This window comes from Schistocerca nitens, chromosome 10 (assembly GCF_023898315.1).
Source record: "Schistocerca nitens isolate TAMUIC-IGC-003100 chromosome 10, iqSchNite1.1, whole genome shotgun sequence".
In the NCBI taxonomy this organism is placed as follows: Eukaryota; Metazoa; Arthropoda; class Insecta; order Orthoptera; family Acrididae; genus Schistocerca; species Schistocerca nitens.
The window spans coordinates 211,662,044-211,682,664 of record NC_064623.1 but is presented as its reverse complement, the minus strand read 5'-3'; the positions used below and the strand labels follow the sequence as shown (position 1 = coordinate 211,682,664).

At 41.3% G+C, this 20,621-nt stretch overlaps 1 protein-coding gene across 1 annotated transcript in view; it reads left to right on the top strand.

Moving 5' to 3' along the window:
• The window catches only part of LOC126210444 (uncharacterized), a 76,298-nt gene extending 57,051 nt beyond the window's left edge, over window positions 1-19,247 (top strand). Inside the window, exons 6-7 of the mRNA XM_049939677.1 lie at window positions 9,576-9,658; window positions 19,110-19,247. Coding sequence (XP_049795634.1) covers window positions 9,576-9,658; window positions 19,110-19,157 — 131 coding nt within the window. The 3' untranslated portion in view covers window positions 19,158-19,247. The remainder of the gene's footprint in view (window positions 1-9,575; window positions 9,659-19,109) is intronic.
• The last annotated feature ends 1,374 nt before the right edge of the window (window positions 19,248-20,621 follow it).

Sequence of the window (20,621 nt, the reverse complement as noted above, 5' to 3'; positions counted from 1 at the left end):
CCTCTCCCCATCTATATCCTTCCCCCCTATTTCTGTCCATCTCCTCTGTGGTGTACGTAGTTCTGTGTAGTCAGCGCGTACACAACTTTCCCACCAGAGCGCGCCCCGCTAAGCACTACGACATGGTGCTGCCATAGAGACGGACCAAATTCTGCTTCCGCCGATCCGCGTATTAATATGTAACACAGACAATGAGGACTGCTGCTAACGCAGAACCTTTTCTCCTCGCGGATCACACTCACGCAGTGATACATGAATGCGCGAGGTACTGTAACGAGTGTACAGACCTCCGATTAGTCAGTCTGCATTTGTCGGTACCAGTCTGCATTTGCCTGCACCAGTCTGTACCAGTCTGCATTAGTCTGTACCAGTCTGTACGAGTTCTACCTTTGTCTGTACCAGTCTATAGTCAAGTTTCAGTCTGCGCCTAATAATATTACCATATTCCTGTACATAGCTATGAAGATAAATGTATAGACACTCTTGTCAAGTATCAGAGATATATGTGAGAATAACATTAAAGTACCAATACCAAAGGAACTTCAGATTGTCAATTGTAAATACTATCCAGAACCAAGTTAAGTAATTTTTATGCTTGTTATTATTTTAATAAATTGTGTGAAAATTAATCAAGTTCTGTTTAAAGTTGGTCACCGTCAATCTGCTACTCGAAGCGTGCAGGTGGCATTTCTATCGTCTGACCTAATGGCAGCAGATAAACACGCCACGATAAGACCACGAGACATATTGCTGACACTCGCCTACTTCGTTAGAGCGACAAGTCAAATAATCTGATGGTGTGTGTACTGAAGGTCTTACAGTACGCACACCACATCCTCCTACCCCCTTCTCTCTGTCCATATCCTTTCCCCTTCTTTCTGTCCATCTCATCCTCCCCCATATCTGTTTTCATATCCTCCTTTCCACATCTCCGCTTATCACTTCCTCCCCAACTTCTCTCTCCTCATTACCACCCAAACCATAATAAGAAGTTGCTGTTTGTTACCGCTGCAGTATTTCTTCCCAGATAGTAAGTTATGTCTGTACTGATGTTGGTTGAAATGTAACCAGGAGCTTAGAAGGAGCGTTTTGCCCGTGGTTTTGCCTGCATATTCACGTGTCATAAACATTTCACATGTACAATGTGACCAGAAATAGTCTCAATATTTTGTAGCAGTGGTGCTGAGCATGTTGTGTTGAGACATAACTGTTAAGAAAAAATTCGGTAACTTGCACCATTTCCGGGTTAATTGGCATTGAAGTTAGACACCCAGGCCGTCGTGCACGCAGATTCAAGAGGCCCACCAGATACAACTAGCGTCAGTTGTTCTCACAGCATAGATGATACCTCAAGAGACTGCTCAGCCTTTTGCTCTGGTTCGAGCCTTACTGCCGTCCCGTGGCCAATTTTTGTGTTGCTCTCTTGATCATGTGTAGGAAAGCAAACGAAGAACATGTTTGGCGACATCCTCTCTGACAGGCTGCTTAAACTGACACACTCAACGGCTTGGCTGGCTAACTGCAATATTATTTAACTCGGAAATGACGCAGTTATCGAATTTTTTCTCAACGATTATTTCTCGACACATTCTACGCTGCAACACCCTCACAAGCTTTTCGAGCTGTTTGTGACCACCCTGTATATGAAAGCCACTCTCGTAAACTGCTGTACAGTTATTAATTCCGTTTTTACTGATAGGTACACTGATTCCCGACGAAATTTGGTGTATATAATACGAGGGTAATTAAATAATTTAAGAGACAAATTGGTCTGGGAGAAAAAGGCGTTTATTTTTACAAAACAAAACTCCTCCTACTTTTCAACATAATCCCCTTGAACATTTATGCATTTGTTACAACGGGCTTCAAGCTTTCTTATTCCGGCTGCAAAGAACTCTTTATCTCGATGTTTGAACCAATTTCCCTCAAACTTTTTCACGTCCTCGTTGTACTGGAACCTCTTCACACGTAATGCCTCCTTCAGTGCACCAAAGAAATGTAAATCACTAGACTTAAGTCTGTACGAGAGATGAGGTAGTACTTCCCAGCCCATTTTGTCGATGGTTTCACGGGTTAGTTGACCAATATGAGGACTTGCGTTGTCTTGCTGGAGAACTATACCTCTCCTCTCAGATCCACGAAGTCTCTCTTCATTGTACGCTGCTCTTCGAGACAACTACAAAAACAGGCCCTTCACCATCCCAAAACACCGTCAGCGTGAGTGCTCCTGCTGATGCTTAGGTTCTGAATTTTTTCTTGACAGGTCAGTTGGTATGCTTCCACTCCATACTTTGTCTTTTTGATTCTGGTTCATGATAGTGAACCCAAGTTTCATCACAAGTTAAGAGTTTATTGAGTAAGCGCTCACCTTCTCTTCCATGACGTTAGCTCTGCGCACACTCTCAACCTTCTTTCCCTGTGTAGCCGTGTCAATTCCTTTGGGACCCATCTTGCACGTGTTTTGCGGTACTTCAGCTTGTTACAAATTATGTTATAAACTGTAGTAGTACTAACTTGAAGCTTATCAACTATCATTTCCACAGTCACACGGCGGTCGGCAGGAATAATGTCATCAATTAGACTTCCTAGTGAGTGAGTTTCAGAAGGATGTAGGTTGCAGTAGGTACTGGGAGATGAAGAAGCTTGCACAGGATAGAGTAGCATGGAGAGCTGCATCAAACCAGTCTCAGGACTGAAGACCACAGCAACAACAGTGAGTGAGTTGAAACTGAAACAGGTCGGCCAGAACGGTGTTCGTCAGTCACGACCATTTTTGAACTGCTCTACCCACTTGTAAAAATTTGCACGATTTATACAACATTCACCATAAACTTTAGACATTCTACTCTATATATTCACTGGTTTCTCGCCTTCAGCAAGTAAAAAACGAATAACAGAACGTTGTTCAACTAATGTGAACGTTTCAGGCGGACCCGCCATCTTGAAATGTGTTTTTTAGGCTATAAACAAAACAGTAGTATACATCAGCTGATCGGGACTCATCCCAGTGATGCCAACTTAAAGCCATAAAAGTACCAAACTTGCCCTACTAACTGTTTTTTCCCCAGACCAATTTGTTCCTTTAATTATTGAATGACCTTCGTATATGGTATAGGATCTCCATTGTTTACACTGTGTATAAATGATCTAGTAGAACTCGTCAGGAACTCATTACATAATATATGTTATAGGACCTTCATGTTTATAATATGTAGAAATGATCTATTAGAAAGCGTCTTCTGAAGCTCGTTCGCCAGTGATAGAGTTTATGGAGAGGTAACAACGCAAGAAGGCTGCAGCGAATTGCAGGAAGACCTGCACAGCATTGATGATTGGTGCAGGGCCTGCATTAGATCCAGAATGTATACAAATGTAATGTATTGACATAAATAGGAAAACAAATCTATTAGTGTATGTATAATACGATGACACAACGGAGGCTCACGCTCTGCAATATTTCTCAAAAGATTTTACAAAAACTATTCGGTAAAAAATTTCATTTTTGCGTTGCTAATAATCTTATATGTCAGCTCCATGATGACGTGCCCATAATTTCGATAATGGCCATAGTTATTGTGATATTCGCATTTAAGTAAGACACTGCGCGAAATTCGAAAACGTTTACAATGGATAACAGGAGTCACTATGACGCTGTATTTGGCGCATACTGCAAAACATGTTTCTGCTCATGAAATTTAGCTGACATGCAGAATTTTTCTTTAAATTTGAGTGGAGGTCTCTGCCTGTCACCAACCTCAAGAAAACTGATCGAATGTGGTGCACTAATTTGCGATCACATTTTCCAGCTATAAATCTAGAATGAAATATCCGTATGTTCCTCATATTTCATAAATGGTATGAGACATCGAAACGAGATTGTGGCAAATGATAGCACGCAAAGAGGAGAGCGGTTTTCCGTATGGTTATTATGTGAAACTTCATTATCTAGCGTGCTAGTCCACTAAATATGTACTTTATCCATGAAATGATGTAATTTTTTTAGGGCTATCGATATCTGGTGAAACACGAAATTTTATAAGTTTTGGAACGACATAGCTAAAAACATTACACGCTTATTTTTGTACAAAGGATGGTTTTTTTATAAGCTACTGACCTTACATGTCTTCAGTCCCTCACTTAATAAACCACTGTCTCAGAATTATCTCGCAGTCGCGTCTACACAACATATTAGTGAGCAAAATTCGCCACTCGTGAAACTTTTCTGAAAGTTACAAATGGTTTGTTGCATTTTCAACGGAACTTTTTTCAGCTACTAAGCAAAGCAGATAAGTTTGGATGCTCATCATCCAAGTGTGGAGATGGGGAGGCTCCACTTAGTACAAGTAATAATAGATGAAAGTCTAAGTTGGACTGAGCACGTAACTGTATTGTGCTAGAAGAGCATCTCTCCGTGCCCTACAAATAGAAAACTCTCTTCCTACTTGATCTGAAAAAGAAACTTGTACAAATGCTTATACTGCCAATTATTGGCCGGCCGGAATGGCCGAGCTGTTCTAGGCGCTACAGTCTGGAACCGCGCGACCGCTACGGTCGGACATGGATATGTGTGATGCCCTTAGGTTAGTTAGGTTTAAGTAGTTCTAAGTTCTAGGGGATTGATGACCTCAGAAGTTAAGTCCCATAGTGCTCAGAGCCATTTGAACCATTTGAACCAATTATTGATTACAGCGATGTTATCCTGCAATGCACACTGTGGCAGCAACTGGTTGTGAATGTCTTTGTCCGTTATGTCTGTGATGTTCGAGTCTTTAGCCACGTTTCAATATCATATGCACAAGTATCGTCGCTGTGTACAGACAAGCGCAGAGCTTTCCATACCCTCTATCTTCTCTACTGTCTTATCAACGAACGCTGTCCCCCATACTCCTCCTCGACCTTAACGCTCTTGTTTGAACAACACAGCAGAAACACCAGTTCCCATCAGAGCAAAATTCTTTCTGTTACGCTCCATAGTTCAGCCGCCTTCTCGAAGTCCTTCTCAGTAGCAGAAAACCGACTCTGGAATGACACCCGCATAATATCAGACAAGTAGAGAACACCTCTTGCTTCAGAAGACAGGTAATGGCATTTCTACTAAAGTAACAATAATTATTACTGTTGTCCCTGTGCGCACTCGTTACCGTTGTACATCTCTCTTTCCAACTAGATCTTCCTCAGTGGCAGTATTGGGCTCTGAGCACTATGGGACTCAACATCTTAGGTCATAAGTCCCCTAGAACTTAGAACTACTTAAACCTAACTAACCTAAGGACATCACACAACACCCATGCCCGAGGCAGGATTCGAACCTGCGACCGTAGCAGCCCCGCGGTTCCGGACTGCAGCGCCAGAACCGCACGGCCACCGCGGCCGGCGGTGGCAGTATTCTTAGCTGGTCTAATCTCCCTCAATTTCCTTTTCCCAGAACTCATTATATCAGAAAACATATGTTTTGTACACTTATAAATTCTTCTCATATCTCCCTCCATAGCTATTGTTATTAATGCCACTATTACTGCCATCATTATTATTATTAGTACTATTAGTGGCTGCAGCTGCACTAGTGCATGTAATACCACTATTAACTTTCACGGTTCATAGCCCGTACAATTTACGCATAGCAATACATCTAAGCGCTTAAATCACGTTAGTACTAGTTGCCATATTACATTTGTTATTTCTTGAGTAACTGTGATGTAATATATACTGTAGGGTAAGTGTACCAAAGAGCTCGCAGTACCAAAGAGAGCGCAACTTGTGTTCCTGACAATTTTATAAACTCAGCAGCTCACCACTGACGTAGTTGTGTTCAGTATGGTGTCAGAAAACCTCGTATGAGTCGTGTGGAGAAATCCTGTGTTGTGAAGCAAGTAAGAATCACTTTTCAGCTTTCTTGATGTAGTTCTGGTACTCTGTTGCGTAAGTTATACACATAATATACGAGCAACAGTCCCTAATTCTTGAGTGCATTTTGAGATGCTGGCTTGCTTCCACATATTTTGAAAAAGTGACGTGTGCTGCCACCTGTTGACTTCGCTTGGAATCATTGTTTCTGTACGAAAGAGCGCGCATATAATGTCCCAAAAGGGTGGATACGTTCTCTTTAGGGCAGAGCTGCAAAATTTGTACATCAACTACGAAAATCGACCAGGAAGTTCACTAAACTGAAGAACAGCTGAATGGCACCAGAAAACGAATTAAAAACGGAAAAAACAAACAATAGTTGCCACTGCTCTTGGTACGAAGGAGTCTGCGTTAAGGAAAAGACTGTTAGCTGTGAGTAGAGAACATCGATTTTGACGTTTTCAGAGGACTGGAATCAGTGCATTAAGCGTGGGAGCTGGTGGCACGAACTGAGTTCTTTATTTGCGGGTGACACTGCGTTCGTTTACAACATTTGCTAAATGCGTACTATTTGGGCATGTTTGGCGTACTCTTCAGCACAGATGAATGGAAGAGTACGCATTTCTCGTTTTTTTGTATTTTTGAAAAATTCAATATTACCTCTGTGCTGCTGTACTTTTCCGAACATGTAAATTTTTTGTTAATAAACGTGAACTTAAAATGATTTTCTTTTTCCTGTTGATAATAACCCAGCTATTTAAGGTTATTCCTTAACCGCACACTCTTAGGTATGGTTCCCCTATATGTGAATCCCTGTAACAGAGGATCTGACCTCCCTAATCGTATCACGTTAAGTAAAAACATAAATAATAAATACCAAGGCCACGTATATATATTAGACGAACCATTCGTGATGACGTGGTCCATGGAAGCAAACAGGTCCGCGGCACCGATGGCATGTAACACGCTCGCGTTGCCACCTACTGGCCGACCCAACATACGTGATTGAAGTTCTGGTGTCTGGTGATGTCACCCCTTTCGTGTAGGCCGCACGCTCACCACAGGTGTGAGAGGAGTTGCAGAGCTGCCAGGCAAGCGGCTCTTAAAGGGGGCTAGGACGTTAAACGGGCCGTCTTGGAGCAGGAGAGGCACCACAGGACATTTTAATTTCCAATTTCTATGCTTTTACAAATAAATTCATCAAACTTTGTCAGCATTACCAGGAAGGATTGAGGATTCACACCCATATCCGTGGAAATTAAAAAACATAACAAAAGAATTTTTTTTACATGTGAAATTTCATTATTTTATCATTGGCTGCATTTGTTGCTATAGGTATCCTTTTCTTCATAAGTAAGGGAGATTCTTCGATGAATTTTGCACAGTATACAAACCATACTTACAGGTGTTTGTTACATTTTAAATTTCATGCTTAGAAAAAACTCGAATTTTACAGTTAATTATTTAAATTTTTACGACATCTTTTAATATATTTGGAAAATTCTATAGTTTTGTACACCTGTAAGTACGGTTTGTATGCTGTGCAGAATTCATCGAAGAATCTCTCTTATTTATGAAGAAAAGTGTACTTATAGCAACAAGTGCAGCCAATAGTAAGTGATAAGATGATGAGATTTCACATATAAAAAAAATATTTTTTTATGTTTTTGAATTTCCACTGATTCGAGTGTGAATCCTAAATCCTTCCCGGTCATGCTGACGAAGTTTTATGAATTTATTAGACAGTGGAAATTAAAATGTCCTGTGGTATCTCTCCTGCTCCAAGTCGGCCCGTTTGACGTCCTACCCCCGCCCCCCCCCCCCCTTAAGGCGCACAATTACTCGTCACAAGCGCCATTCGCAAAAAGAACAGGGAAGGCAGAAAGGGGTGAATGGTGGACCACAAATACTGTTCTCCAGACACTGTGGGATGGGTTGTGAAGTATAGACATATATGTTTATGTAAGTTCTGTTAAAGCGATATACACTGCTGGAAATTGAAATAAGAACACCGTGAATTCATTGTCCCAGGAAGGGGAAACTTTATTGACACATTCCTGGGGTCAGATACATCACATGATCACACTGACAGAACCACAGGCACATAGACACAGGCAACAGAGCATGCACAATGTCGTCACTAGTACAGTGTATATCCACCTTTCGCAGCAATGCAAGCTGCTATTCTCCCATGGAGACGATCGTAGAGATGCTGGATGTAGTCCTATGGAACGGCTTGCCATGCCATTTCCACCTGGCGCCTCAGTTGGACCAGCGTTCGTGCTGAACGTGCAGACCGCGTGAGACGACGCTTCATCCAGTCCCAAACATGCTCAATGGGGGACAGATCCGGAGATCTTGCTGGCCAGGGTAGTTGACTTACACCTTCTAGAGCACGTTGGGTGGCACGGGATACATGCGGACGTGCATTGTCCTGTTGGAACAGCAAGTTCCCTTGCCGGTCTAGGAATGGTAGAACGATGGGTTCGATGACGGTTTGGATGTACCGTGCACTATTCAGTGTCCCCTCGACGATCACCAGTGGTGTACGGCCAGTGTAGGAGATCGCTCCCCACACCATGATGCCGGGTGTTGGCCCTGTGTGCCTCGGTCGTATGCAGTGCTGATTGTGGCGCTCACCTGCACGGCGCCAAACACGCATACGACCATCATTGGCACCAAGGCAGAAGCGACTCTCATCGCTGAAGACGACACGTCTCCATTCGTCCCTCCATTCACGCCTGTCGCGACACCACTGGAGGCGGGCTGCACGATGTTGGGGCGTGAGCGGAAGACGGCCTAACGGTGTGCGGGACCGTAGCCCAGCTTCATGGAGACGGTTGCGAATGGTCCTCGCCGATACCCCAGGAGCAACAGTGTCCCTAATTTGCTGGGAAGTGTCGGTGCGGTCCCCTACGGCACTGCGTAGGATCCTACGGTCTTGGCGTGCATCCGTGCGTCGCTGCGGTCCGGTCCCAGGTCGACGGGCACGTGCACCTTCCGCCGACCACTGGCGACAACATCGATGTACTGTGGAGACCTCACGCCCCGCGTGTTGAGCAATTCGGCGGTACGTCCACCCGGCCTCCCGCATGCCCACTATACGCCCTCGCTCAAAGTCCGTCAACTGCACATACGGTTCACGTCCACGCTGTCGCGGCATGCTACCAGTGTTAAAGACTGCGATGGAGCTCCGTATGCCACGGCAAACTGGCTGACACTGACGGCGGCGGTGCACAAATGCTGCGCAGCTAGCGCCATTCGACGGCCAACACCGCGGTTCCTGGTGTGTCCGCTGTGCCGTGCGTGTGATCATTGCTTGTACAGCCCTCTCGCAGTGTCCGGAGCAAGTATGGTGGGTCTGACACACCGGTGTCAATGTGTTCTTTTTTCCATTTCCAGGAGTGTATATTCGTTCATAGCGTTATTTAAGGATGTGTGGCCGGACGCTGTGGCCGAGCGGTTCTAGGCGCTTCAGTCCGGAACCGCGCTGCTGCTACGGCCGCAGGTTCGAATCCTGTCTCGGGCATGGGTGTGTGTGATGTCCTTAGGTTGGTTAGGTTTAAGTAGTTCTAAGTTCTAGGGGACTGATGGCCTCAGATGTTAAGTCTCATAGTGCTTAGAGCCATTTGAAGGATATGTGTGTTGAGAGCTAGACGGCAGTTAAATGGCGAGTTTATTTCGTCACAAATATGCTACAGTCGCTGACACTGTGCTTTTCTTTGTCACAGTTACGGCGTGCAGCGGCTACTGTGAATGCGGTCTCGTTGCTGGAAACTGCCTATCCCAGGGAATGGAAACCAGGGGCCATGAGGTAAGCTTAAGATGGCGGTCTGAGGCGAATAATTATTATGTAGGTATAACCTGTAGGGGAAGAAGGACAGTAAACAATATTTACAAAATCCAAGAGAGTCACAACAAGGATGGCTCACTAAGAACTAAGTGCTCGCATTGGAAATTACTGTTCAATCTGTACATAGAAGAAACAGTTATAAGAGTTATAAGAGTGGGGTTTCAATTCAAGGTGAAAATGAAACTCCCTGGCAGATTAAAACTGTGTGCCGGACCGAGACTCGAACTCGCTGTGAGGAGGGGCCGTGAGTCGTGCTTGGGTAGCTCAGTCGGTAGAGCACTTGCCCGCGAAAGGCAAGGTCCCGAGTTGGAGTCTCGGTCCGGCACACAGTTTTAATCTGCCAGGAAGTTTCATATCAGCGCACACTCCGCTGTAGAGAGGAAATTTCATTCTAGAAGGTGAAAATGTATCATATTTTAGGATCACCGGTAGTATAACTATCCCCAGTGGAAGTGAGGAAGCTTCGCAGGACCTGTTGAATGGAATGAAACTTCTAATGAGCGCGGTATATGGATTGAGAGTAAAGAGACGAAAGCAATGCGAAGTAGCAGAAATGTGACTAGCGATAGTCTTACCGCCAGGGCCACGAAGTAAACGAAGCACAGGAATCTTGCAACTTCCGAAGCAAAGTAACTCGTCACGGATGAACAGAGGAGGACACAGAAAGCAGACTAGCTTAGGCAAAGAGGGTACTCGTGGCAAAAAAAAATTTAATAGTATCATCGGTGTTAAACTTAGGGATAAATTTCGGAGAATGTGTGTGTGTGTGTGTGTGTGTGTGTGTGTGTGTGTGTGTGTGTGCGTGTGTTCGTGTGTGCGTGTGGAGCATAGTGTTATATCGACTGTGGGAAAATCGAAATAAGGAGAACTGAAGCGTTTGAGATTTGGTGCTATAAAAGCATGCTGTAAACCAGGTGTGCTGGTGACATAAGAAATGATGTTCTCCGCAGATTTTGCCACGAGAGCGACACGTGGAAAACATTCACAAGAAGAAGGGAGAGGATGACAGGACATATGTTAAGGCATCAGGGAATAACTTCCATGGTACTAGAGGGAGCGGCAGAGGGTAAAAATTTGTAGAGGAAATCAGAGGTTGGAATACATACAAAAAATAATTGAGGATATTGGCTGCAGCTGCTACTCAGAGATGAAGAGTTTGGCACAGGAGAGGGATTCGTGGCTCACCACATAAAACCCTTCAGGAGACTGGTGATAGGTTACGTTCCACAGTCTCAGTACCGGTCGATTTCCATAGTCTTTGATATCAATTTCGAGAACACAGATTCCGTTCGATCGCATCTCATAATAAGTTGAGCTCATCCACGTGCATTCCGTAGTTTTGTTCATGAAAGGCGACTCACCATTAGCAAATTCACGTATCAGTTCACTTGGATATACTCGTCTTGTGGTCATTTGTTTGTCCAAGGTTATAGGTTCATGGGTTCATTTTACGATTCTAAACATAAGTGGCGATAGAAAAGTTTCCTTTGCAAGGCTGAAGAGTCGAGAACCGGTATGGCAATCAGGCAAAATCACGGGACGCAATCAACGATACGCTGCTCCCATGCACGTTATTCTTTCTCCAATGGATGACCATCGGTATTTGTCCTACGGCAGAACAGAGCAGAACAGCCCGTTGGTCCTGCTTGGACGCATTTGGTAATAACGTCGCCATAGTCCACGTTTTGGCATTTACTGTACGCACACCGTAAAGACACGAAAACCACACTAATCCGTTGTCCACAGGTCAGTGCTTATATTACCCGTATAGGAGTCACACTACTTTGCATATACAATGTAGCGACGGCCTCAAACGTAAGCTTTTTTATCGGCTCGTATAACAAAAAAAAATCCATGATGTTTATCAATTATCGTTTAACACAAAACGACAAAATAAAATGCGCCGCTCTTCTTCAGTGTTGTGTTATCTCAGTGTTCCCACCGTACTATTTATCAGAATGGAATCATTCGAAACAATTGCTCCTATGATCCTCGTACTAACAAACCTAATCTTATGAAATGCCTCCAGAACTAACCATCCACAGCTGATGTGGCTTATGTTATTATGATGAATTGTGATGCCATTCTCATAGCGTTAAACAAGCCCTGCGTCAGAATTATATTGTGTCTTATGGCCCAAATGAGCGGTTAAGTAATTTCTAATGACAATGAAGCGCAGACGTCCACAACGGCTCGGGGGTGGTGGTGGTGGTGGTGTTGGTGGTGGAGGTGGTGGTGGTGGTAGTGGTGATGGAGGGGGGGGGAGAGGAAGGGGCAAGAGGGAGCACTTGCTACCTGAACCATAGGAGGGTATTAAAATTTCTCGTGCATTTCTGGTGATAATTCTGTGATTACACTAAATCGCCGATTTTGCAGCGTCAGGCACTATAGGAAATAGTGAGTTTTTTTAGTTTATTTCTGTTTCTACAGTTCCAGTATTAATTTTGCATTTTTCCCAAATTGTTTATGTTCCCATTGAACAGAATTTTTTCAAGTGTTCTGAGTGTTTTATTTCAATTTTTTATGTATTTTCAGCAAAAACCTAAAATTATTTGTTTATAAGAAAATGATTACTTCTGAAGAAGTTATACGATACAGTTAACTTAATCGTAAGAAGGATGTAATTTCAGATAGACGCTTCGAAATGGTGGGATCCATATTCATGTTAAGACTATAAAAACATTAACGAAATATGTTTACTAATTAGGTATCATTGTAATATACCTGTAGGTAACCCATTGCAGAACTCATGCAAAGTGAAGCACTGGCTAATATAAATTGTGAATAATGTTTTTATTGCTCCTAAATTGTACCAACATACACGCGAGCGTCTATTCGCAGAGGTGCACAAAACAACACTGACTAAACAGAAAAGATATGCGATACTTCACTATTCCTTGTTCTCATATCCTGAGTCGTCTTTATCGATATTATTTCATTGTTCCATTGCATCTCGATGGGCAGGAGTGCCCCATACCTGTTAACACTGAGCTGCTACTGTTGGGTGTTTGGAACAAGATACATTTTGTGTAATTCCTGTCAAATTTATTTTTGAGGACAATATACATTCTCGAACTCATTTGGTTCGTTGTATAAAAATAGCAATTTTAGTATGTTGTTCCTCCTTGAATTAATTTCTGCGCAGGCCCACGCACTGGAGGCCAGATTTCAGCAGGACTCGGTGGATCGGAACTGCAGGCTCACTCAGGGCCCCTCACAGACTGGTTCTGTTTGCATACAAGCCATGCTTATAATATACTGATTAAACACGGTCGACACACAAATCGAAAATCCCTAGAAAAAATATTAAAATCAAGACTGAAGATAATGTGGTTGATGGATACATATGAAAAGACATCAGTTTCATCATAGTTTACAAATCAAAGTATACCATACGTTAGTCATGCATTTTTATTGATGTTTTACTGATTTGGTACTAATTAGAACATTGACTTTTTAAGAAACAAATTACCTGTAGAATGGTTATTTAGACACTGTACATCCACAGTGACGCTTCAGTTGTTACCGAACGCTTTTCAAAGAAAGTGTGCCTAAATGTAAGTTTAGTGGAGCTCTCATAGGTTTTGGAAGAAGATTTGTGCAAGGAAGAAATTCTCCGAAAAATCTCTTATGTCACAGCAAATAAGAGGCGGTTCTAGCTTCCGATTCGGTCAGTAATGTTGTGGATTGCTTGTGAAAGAGAAACTAATTATGAAACCTTGAATCATATCCCTTAACTCACTATGTGACTTTTCTGTAAGGTGTACTACGATGCGGGGGTGTATGGGACAATTACTTTTAAATGGAATTTAAGGCGCAAATAATTTGAAATTTTTAAGAGGCATGACAATTATTTTTACAATTATTATTTAACTGTTGTTTAACTAATCCTCGTTGATTTTATTGCGCTAAATAGAACCTGCAGTAATTTTCTTATCACATAAAGTCACATACTTTTGTATCGTTTTTTAAATAGTACATACAAACAAATTGTTACACATGGGAATTTTTCGTTCTAAAAATTACTGTACCTCTATACCAAGTAAATTATCACATAAAATTAAATTTCAAGGTTTAATCTTGCACGTAAAAATTGGGTAGAAAAAGTAAGTCTGCCGAACTGGGCTCTACATTTTCCATCACCACACAAAGTACATTTTAATTTTAACTAACACCTTAATTATTTTATTGGAGAAACAGAAAGATCCCCATAACCACTGTTCTGAAGTTCTTACTCTGAATAATCCTCCGGTAGCGTAACTGTGATCAAAGTCTATTGTTAAATCGCCATCGATCTCATCTATTTCTTGACCTGTTATCACTGACATCTTATTCCATCCACCAACTAACGATTTCATCGATCCTAAGTCTGATGAATTCAGGTATCATCAGACTCAGGGTCGTTAAAACTCACACATTCCGGCAGATACATTTTGTACTATACTGGAAAAAGAAGAAACAGATTAGTAGTTCACGAGGCGCGCTCTTTGGAGACCCCAACACGTGTCAGTAACACGTGTCAACAATAAACAAAGGTGATAATGCAACTTACAACAAAATAATCTAGGAAAGATGATTAAAGGAGGATAGGGAGGGTACACAGGGAGATTCACGTAGATATGCAAATATTTTAATATGTTACTCTACAAGTAAAACTAAAAAAAAAAATTCATATAAACGTAGGTCCGCAAATGTTTAGTTACGGAGTTACGGCTGATAAGATTTTGTCTGAAATTTAACAACTTCGCTAGTACGAAGCCTTCACAAAACAGTTCGCGGTTAAAGTAAAGCACAATTTTCATTTACTTTGTTGTTATTGGTCTGGTGAATCAGTGCAGCGCAATTTCCAGCAGTGATTTAGCATAAATGTGTGGTGTGGTATAATCAACACACTCTTTATTGGACCATTCATTTTCCCAGGACGTCTAACTGGCGAGACGTACTTACAATTGCTTCAAGAAGAAATGCCCACTTGTTCGAAGATGTTCCACTTGCTGCGCGATTGCAAATGTATTTTCAATATGACGGCGCGCCTCTGCATTTCACCAATACCGTTTCTACCGTACACATTTAAATGAACATTTTCCCCAGAAATCGATTGGTCGAGGTGCTACACGTCTGTGGTCACCCAGATAGCTCTATTTAATTCCTATGGATTTTTGTGTATGGGGATGGATGAAAGATATAGTTTATAAGGACAAAGTCAATACAGTTGAAGCATTACTTGCTCGCATTATGAATGCGATAGACGAAATTAAGAACAACTCTTGAAACTGAAACGAGCAACAAAATCTGTTCACACACGTGCAACTAAATGCATTGAACTCGGTGGAGACATTTTTGAACATTTATTGTGAATGTATTGTGAAATCGTATGTACACTGTACAACTTCCTTGAGCTTTGTTTTTTCTGGCCTAACAGGATTTCACATATGCTATGGTATTGATAAAATCAGATTATCTGACACATACATGCAGTTTCAGTTTACGTTATTACCATCATTTTTCTAAAATTAATTTCTCAACAATTTCTGTTGAAAGCTTTGTAAAATTGTTTCGAATTTAAAAAGCAAATTGGGCCAAGTAGTTAGATTAAAAATTTTACAAAATTACTTATTTGCTTCTCTGGATGTTCTGGAAAACTACTGCAGGCACACTTCTGGGATATGTTTTATTAGATTCACCAGACCAACAACAACAACAACAACAACAACAACAAAATGGAAATCGTGCTTTACTTTAAGTTCGTACAGTTTTGCGATGGCATCATATTAGCGAAGTTGCTAAATTCCAGGCAAAATCGTTTACTAGCCGTAACTCCGTAACCAAACATTTCCAGATCTATGTTTATATGAACTATTTTGTTTAGTTATACTTGTAGAATAAGATATTAAAATATTTACCCATCTTCATGAATCATCCTGTAACAGCATTCCACCGGGGCTGACGTTGGAGAGCGAGTGCGAAAATTTTCACCAGGTCTGAGACACTACACGTCGTGAGTTAAGAGGTACTGAGAAAGATGATAAATACAATGAAGAAGATCGATATGGAAAAGGATGAATAATCCAGTCAGTTTTGTATAGTACCAGAAAGTAACTAATATGTCACATAAGAAGCAACTTCTGTGACTATAAGCGGAAATTTTAAATGAAATCATCTTTTTTACGAAAGGAACAGAGAACTCAATACAATTATATTACAAGCAGCCCCCCCCCCTCTTTCTTTCGTCTTGGAACACTATAAATTACATGAATCTTGTGGACAGGAGATCTCTGAAACATGGAAAGAGGTTAAGAATGCAAATTTTCTTGAAATGAACTGTAATGAAATGATTTAACTTTATGTATGGTTATACTGAAATACCAGAGTGCTACCAGTAATTACATCATAAGCCATAGGCATCCGAAAGCAGGAGAGGGGGGGGGGGGAATAAGGGACAAGAGAGTTCTTCCCCATTCCTTGAAGGTGAGGGTATAGATTATCTAGTCGTTACAAAATTCTCGTACTTGTTTAGCATCGATTCTCTGTAGATATAGCATTGCCGAGCACGATAGAATCGCTGTAGGTTAAACAGCCTCCGTTTCTCATTAGTCTAGGATCTGTAACATCTAGGACAGTCAGAGGAAATATAGAAGAAGTGTCTTTCGTCACAGGTTCATTTAGTAAACTCGAAAGCATCAAGGATATGCCCAACCAACACCGGTGGAATAAGCTAGGTCTGTGACGTCGTGTATCACGGCGTGGTTTACTGTTAAAATTCTGAGAACGCAGCCTGAAGGTAGGCGAGAATTACCCGATATATTTCTTCCTCCTATGTACACTGACGTCCATAATTAAAGCAACGTTAATTTTGCAAGGCTGTGTTTGTTACACCACAAAACATTATAAACAGGTGATGGTAAAAGTTGAAACAATGTAAACAATACAGAAAGTAAACAACTGTAATATGCATAACGGTAGACAAAAATGTTTTTCGTGTTTTACAACTTAATGGATTTGCGCTCACATTCCTACAACTGGTTAATGTTCTCAGCATGGTGTGTGACCACCTCTGGCAGCAATACAGGTCAGACAACGACGGAACATGCTGTGAATGATATCGTCACTCTCATGTTGAGGCAATAACGCCCATTCTTCCTGCAGAGCTGCTCGCAAGTCTTCGTGACTGGTTGGTGGATGCTGACGCGACACAACCTGCCTCCCTAGTACTCCCCAGACATGCTCTGTGGGATGCAAATCAGGAGAGCGGGCAGGCCATGCCATGTGTGCAATATATTCCGTTTCCAAGAAAACATCAACCACTCTTGCTTTGTGAGGTCGATCGTTATCGTCCGTCAATACGAAGTCTGGGTGCGCACCACATTACAACGACCCCACACGGGGTCCCAAGATCTCTTCACGATACCTGACAGCAGTTAAACCTTGCCAATTCAGCCATACAATTTTTGTGAGGAGGTGTTCATGCGATCAACGAAGTCCATAACCACAACATTAGGGATCCTCCCCGATATCGGTCTCTTTCCATAACGTTTAGGTTCCGAAAACCTGTTCAATGTTCCATCCAGATGCGAATGCGTCGAGAATCACTCTCCAGACCACATCGGGCTCATCTGTGAAAAGAACATAGTCATCTGTTCGACCATCCACTCTAGACGATCTCTTCTGTGAAGACGCATCGGAGGTACACATACAGCAGGCCTCCAACAATGAAGGCTACTCTGCTGGAGCCTTCTGTACACCTTTTGTTTCGATACAATACGTCCAGTGGATGCTGCAGTGTCAGATGCCAGGTGCCATGCAGTATAAAGGCAGTACTGTTGTACCCTTATATCCAAATAACGGTCCTCTCTTTCTGATATCACACATTGTCAGCCCTGCCCTCGTCTTTGGGGTGCCGTTTCGGTCTCTGTAAATTGTTGCCACATCCAAGAAATAACAGAACAATTCACATTAAGCCATCAGGCCACATCAGTTTGTGGCCGTCCTGCTTCCATTCGTCTTATGGCCCTCCACTGCAGGTAGTCAGGTAGACATCATCTTTTTACCACAGTACACCGCCAGTGACTGTGTACGCAGAGATTGTGGAGTGAGACTACTCGCCAAACTCTACCCCTTTTGATAGGTGCCCTGATGTCATCACACATGTGCTAGTCCGTTGACCGAAATGCCATTTCTCGTGCAGAACACGATTGTACGGACATCCATTGACAGTTTGTATGATTATATGGTGAATTGTCCGCCCCTGGTAGTTGAGTGGTCAGCGCGACAGACTGTCAATCCTAAGGGTCCCGGTTCGATTCCCAGCTGGGTCGAAGATTTTCTCCGCTCAGGGACTGGGTGTTGTGTTGTCCTAATCATCATCATTTCATCGCCATCGACGCGCAAGTCGCCGAAGTGGCGTCAAATCGAAAGACTTGCACCAGGCGAGCGGTCTACTCGACGGGAGGCCCTCGTCACATGACATTTTATTTCATTGCATATGGTGAATTAGATACAAGATGGGGAAAAAGCAATTCGTTGCTTTAATTTTGAACACCAGTGAATATTTTAAGGGAAAGGCCATAAAGGTAAAAATCACAGAGATACCATGTTCATACGGTGGCGTATCAACAATCATTCTTGCCAACACGAAAATGGAGTGTAATGGTGATACACAAAGTACCTTCCACCACACACCATAAAGTGGCTTGCGGATATGGAAGTAGTTGTGCCACTTCTTGGTAAATATATTCCTATTTCACAAACGAACAGTACAGTAGCACCAAAAATTACAGCTACAAAGACTTCAAGGGTTTAATATTATTACACAAAGGCATCGTTTACAAGGGCCCACATGCATTCAACAACCGACTTGAGGGCATTAAATGTCTTGTGGATAATGTGATGAAGGGTAAGACTGAATTACAGACAGTTCTATTTGACAACTTCATCTATTCCAGTGATAATTCCCCTCATTCTCAGCTTAATTTTTTAAAAATTGTTATTAGCACTGTAGTCCAATAATAGCACACAATGTTGAGCTATTTAATCATGTTGTACTAAAATAAAAATTGTCACTGATTTCACTGCATTTCTCAGAGACTCCTATCTGCAATGTTCTATTTAATTGTTAAATAAGCAGCTCTATTTTTCTCCACTATGGTTACAGTATGTTTGTGTTTTCTGCTTCTGTTGATGCTACAACCCAGAAAAGCTTCACCAGATCACCAATTTTTCTAAGCCTCTGTTTCTTTCAGAAATGATGTTTCTGTGTCTCCTCAAGAAATGTAGTCTTGTTACTTGGTGACTACTGCAGACAAATATTTAATATGTTTTTCATTAGTATGTTAATAATACTGGAAGTGACTAGACCGAAGATTATAAAGGTGAACAGGATATGTTATGAATAAACTTGTTTGTGTTCTTTCAGACAATATATGGCTGGCTTGGAAAAATCATTGACAAGATGGACTCCTAGATCAGGATAAAGTGAAGAAATATGATGTTGCTAATTCCCATCTACTGTTGTAGTTTAGACGCTAATAAAAAATAAAAATGCTGATAATTGGCTAATTGTTTTATTTAGCAACTTTACCATCAGTCCAAGAAGTTTTGAGGCTGAATTAGTAAAAAATAGATGAACACTAAAATGGTGGTTTTTATACTTCAGGTATTCTACATATACTCTTCCCACATGAGTATATAATCTCCTCTTATACATGCTATTAATATTTCGTTTATGCGTTTTTAATGAACAATACTACTTTTGCAAGGTATGTTATACTATTACTTATCTTGTAAATGGTATCAGCTTATAGTGGTTGGTGTCCATTAAAAATCTTTATTAAAGTATGAGTTGTCCAAGTTTTTATTATATTAAGATTGAAGCATAATGTTGACATTTAATTTTGACCCTTTTTATTTTTATCTTCACTTATCTCAATATTTTCACAAGTATCGTATATGGCATTACAGTGTAAACACTTTTATCATTTACATGCGCTCTTTCTCACAGTAATCGAACAGATAGTATATGTGCAGTATTTAAACAGTCTTAAGAAATCACAAGAAGTGTCTGCACTGTTTTGAGGAACTGAAGTGCCTCCTTCGGCGCAAATTTCGTGGTAATACTTTGATGCATAAGTTCGTAGCGTTTTTGTTTTGCATATTGCTATTCCAGTCACTGTGGGTTTATTTAGCTACTATCATTTTGTGTTTGTAGTTCACTCTTGCTATTTAGGTTTACATTTTGTTATCTGGAGACAGTGAGTAGAGCTGCAGATGCTAGAAAATGGAGTGCCAATTTCCGACATATTCTGCTGTTTGAATTTTAACACAGGAGATGCAGCAAGAAACATTTCCACCATGTTTGGGGATAATGACATTTGACAGAACATTCCAAGCAGGGGCGCCGACTTATAAAAAACATTGGGAGGGGGCCATACTGGGGGTCTCGCCCAGGAAATTTTCTAAATTTTAAATGAAAAATAGTGAGTTTTAAAGTTTTTTTAAAATATTTTAGAGTCATATGGTCAACATTACAACCCCAAAAATTGGGCTCTCGATAACTCAGTACTTCGGGAAACTCGACAAGCCTGACACATTTCTTGGCTTAAAAAAAAAAAAAAAGAAAGAACAACATAAACATGCATGGTATTTTCGTAAAAAGATAATTTAATTTACATGCTTATAGATTATTACAGAGCAGTGAATTTATAGCTCTGAAAAGACTGAAATTATATTTAAATAAATCCTAAACTATCATTAAAAGAATAAAACATAAAATATTTCTGTCACACAGTAATAGCACTTAGATTAATAAGTGAAACAGCTAATTTAAGTTTACTTTGAATAAGGCTCAGGGTTCATAAAATAAAAACAATAACTCAAAGTTAATACTTCAATACAGTTAATAAAGTTAATACAGTGTGCCTGATACTTT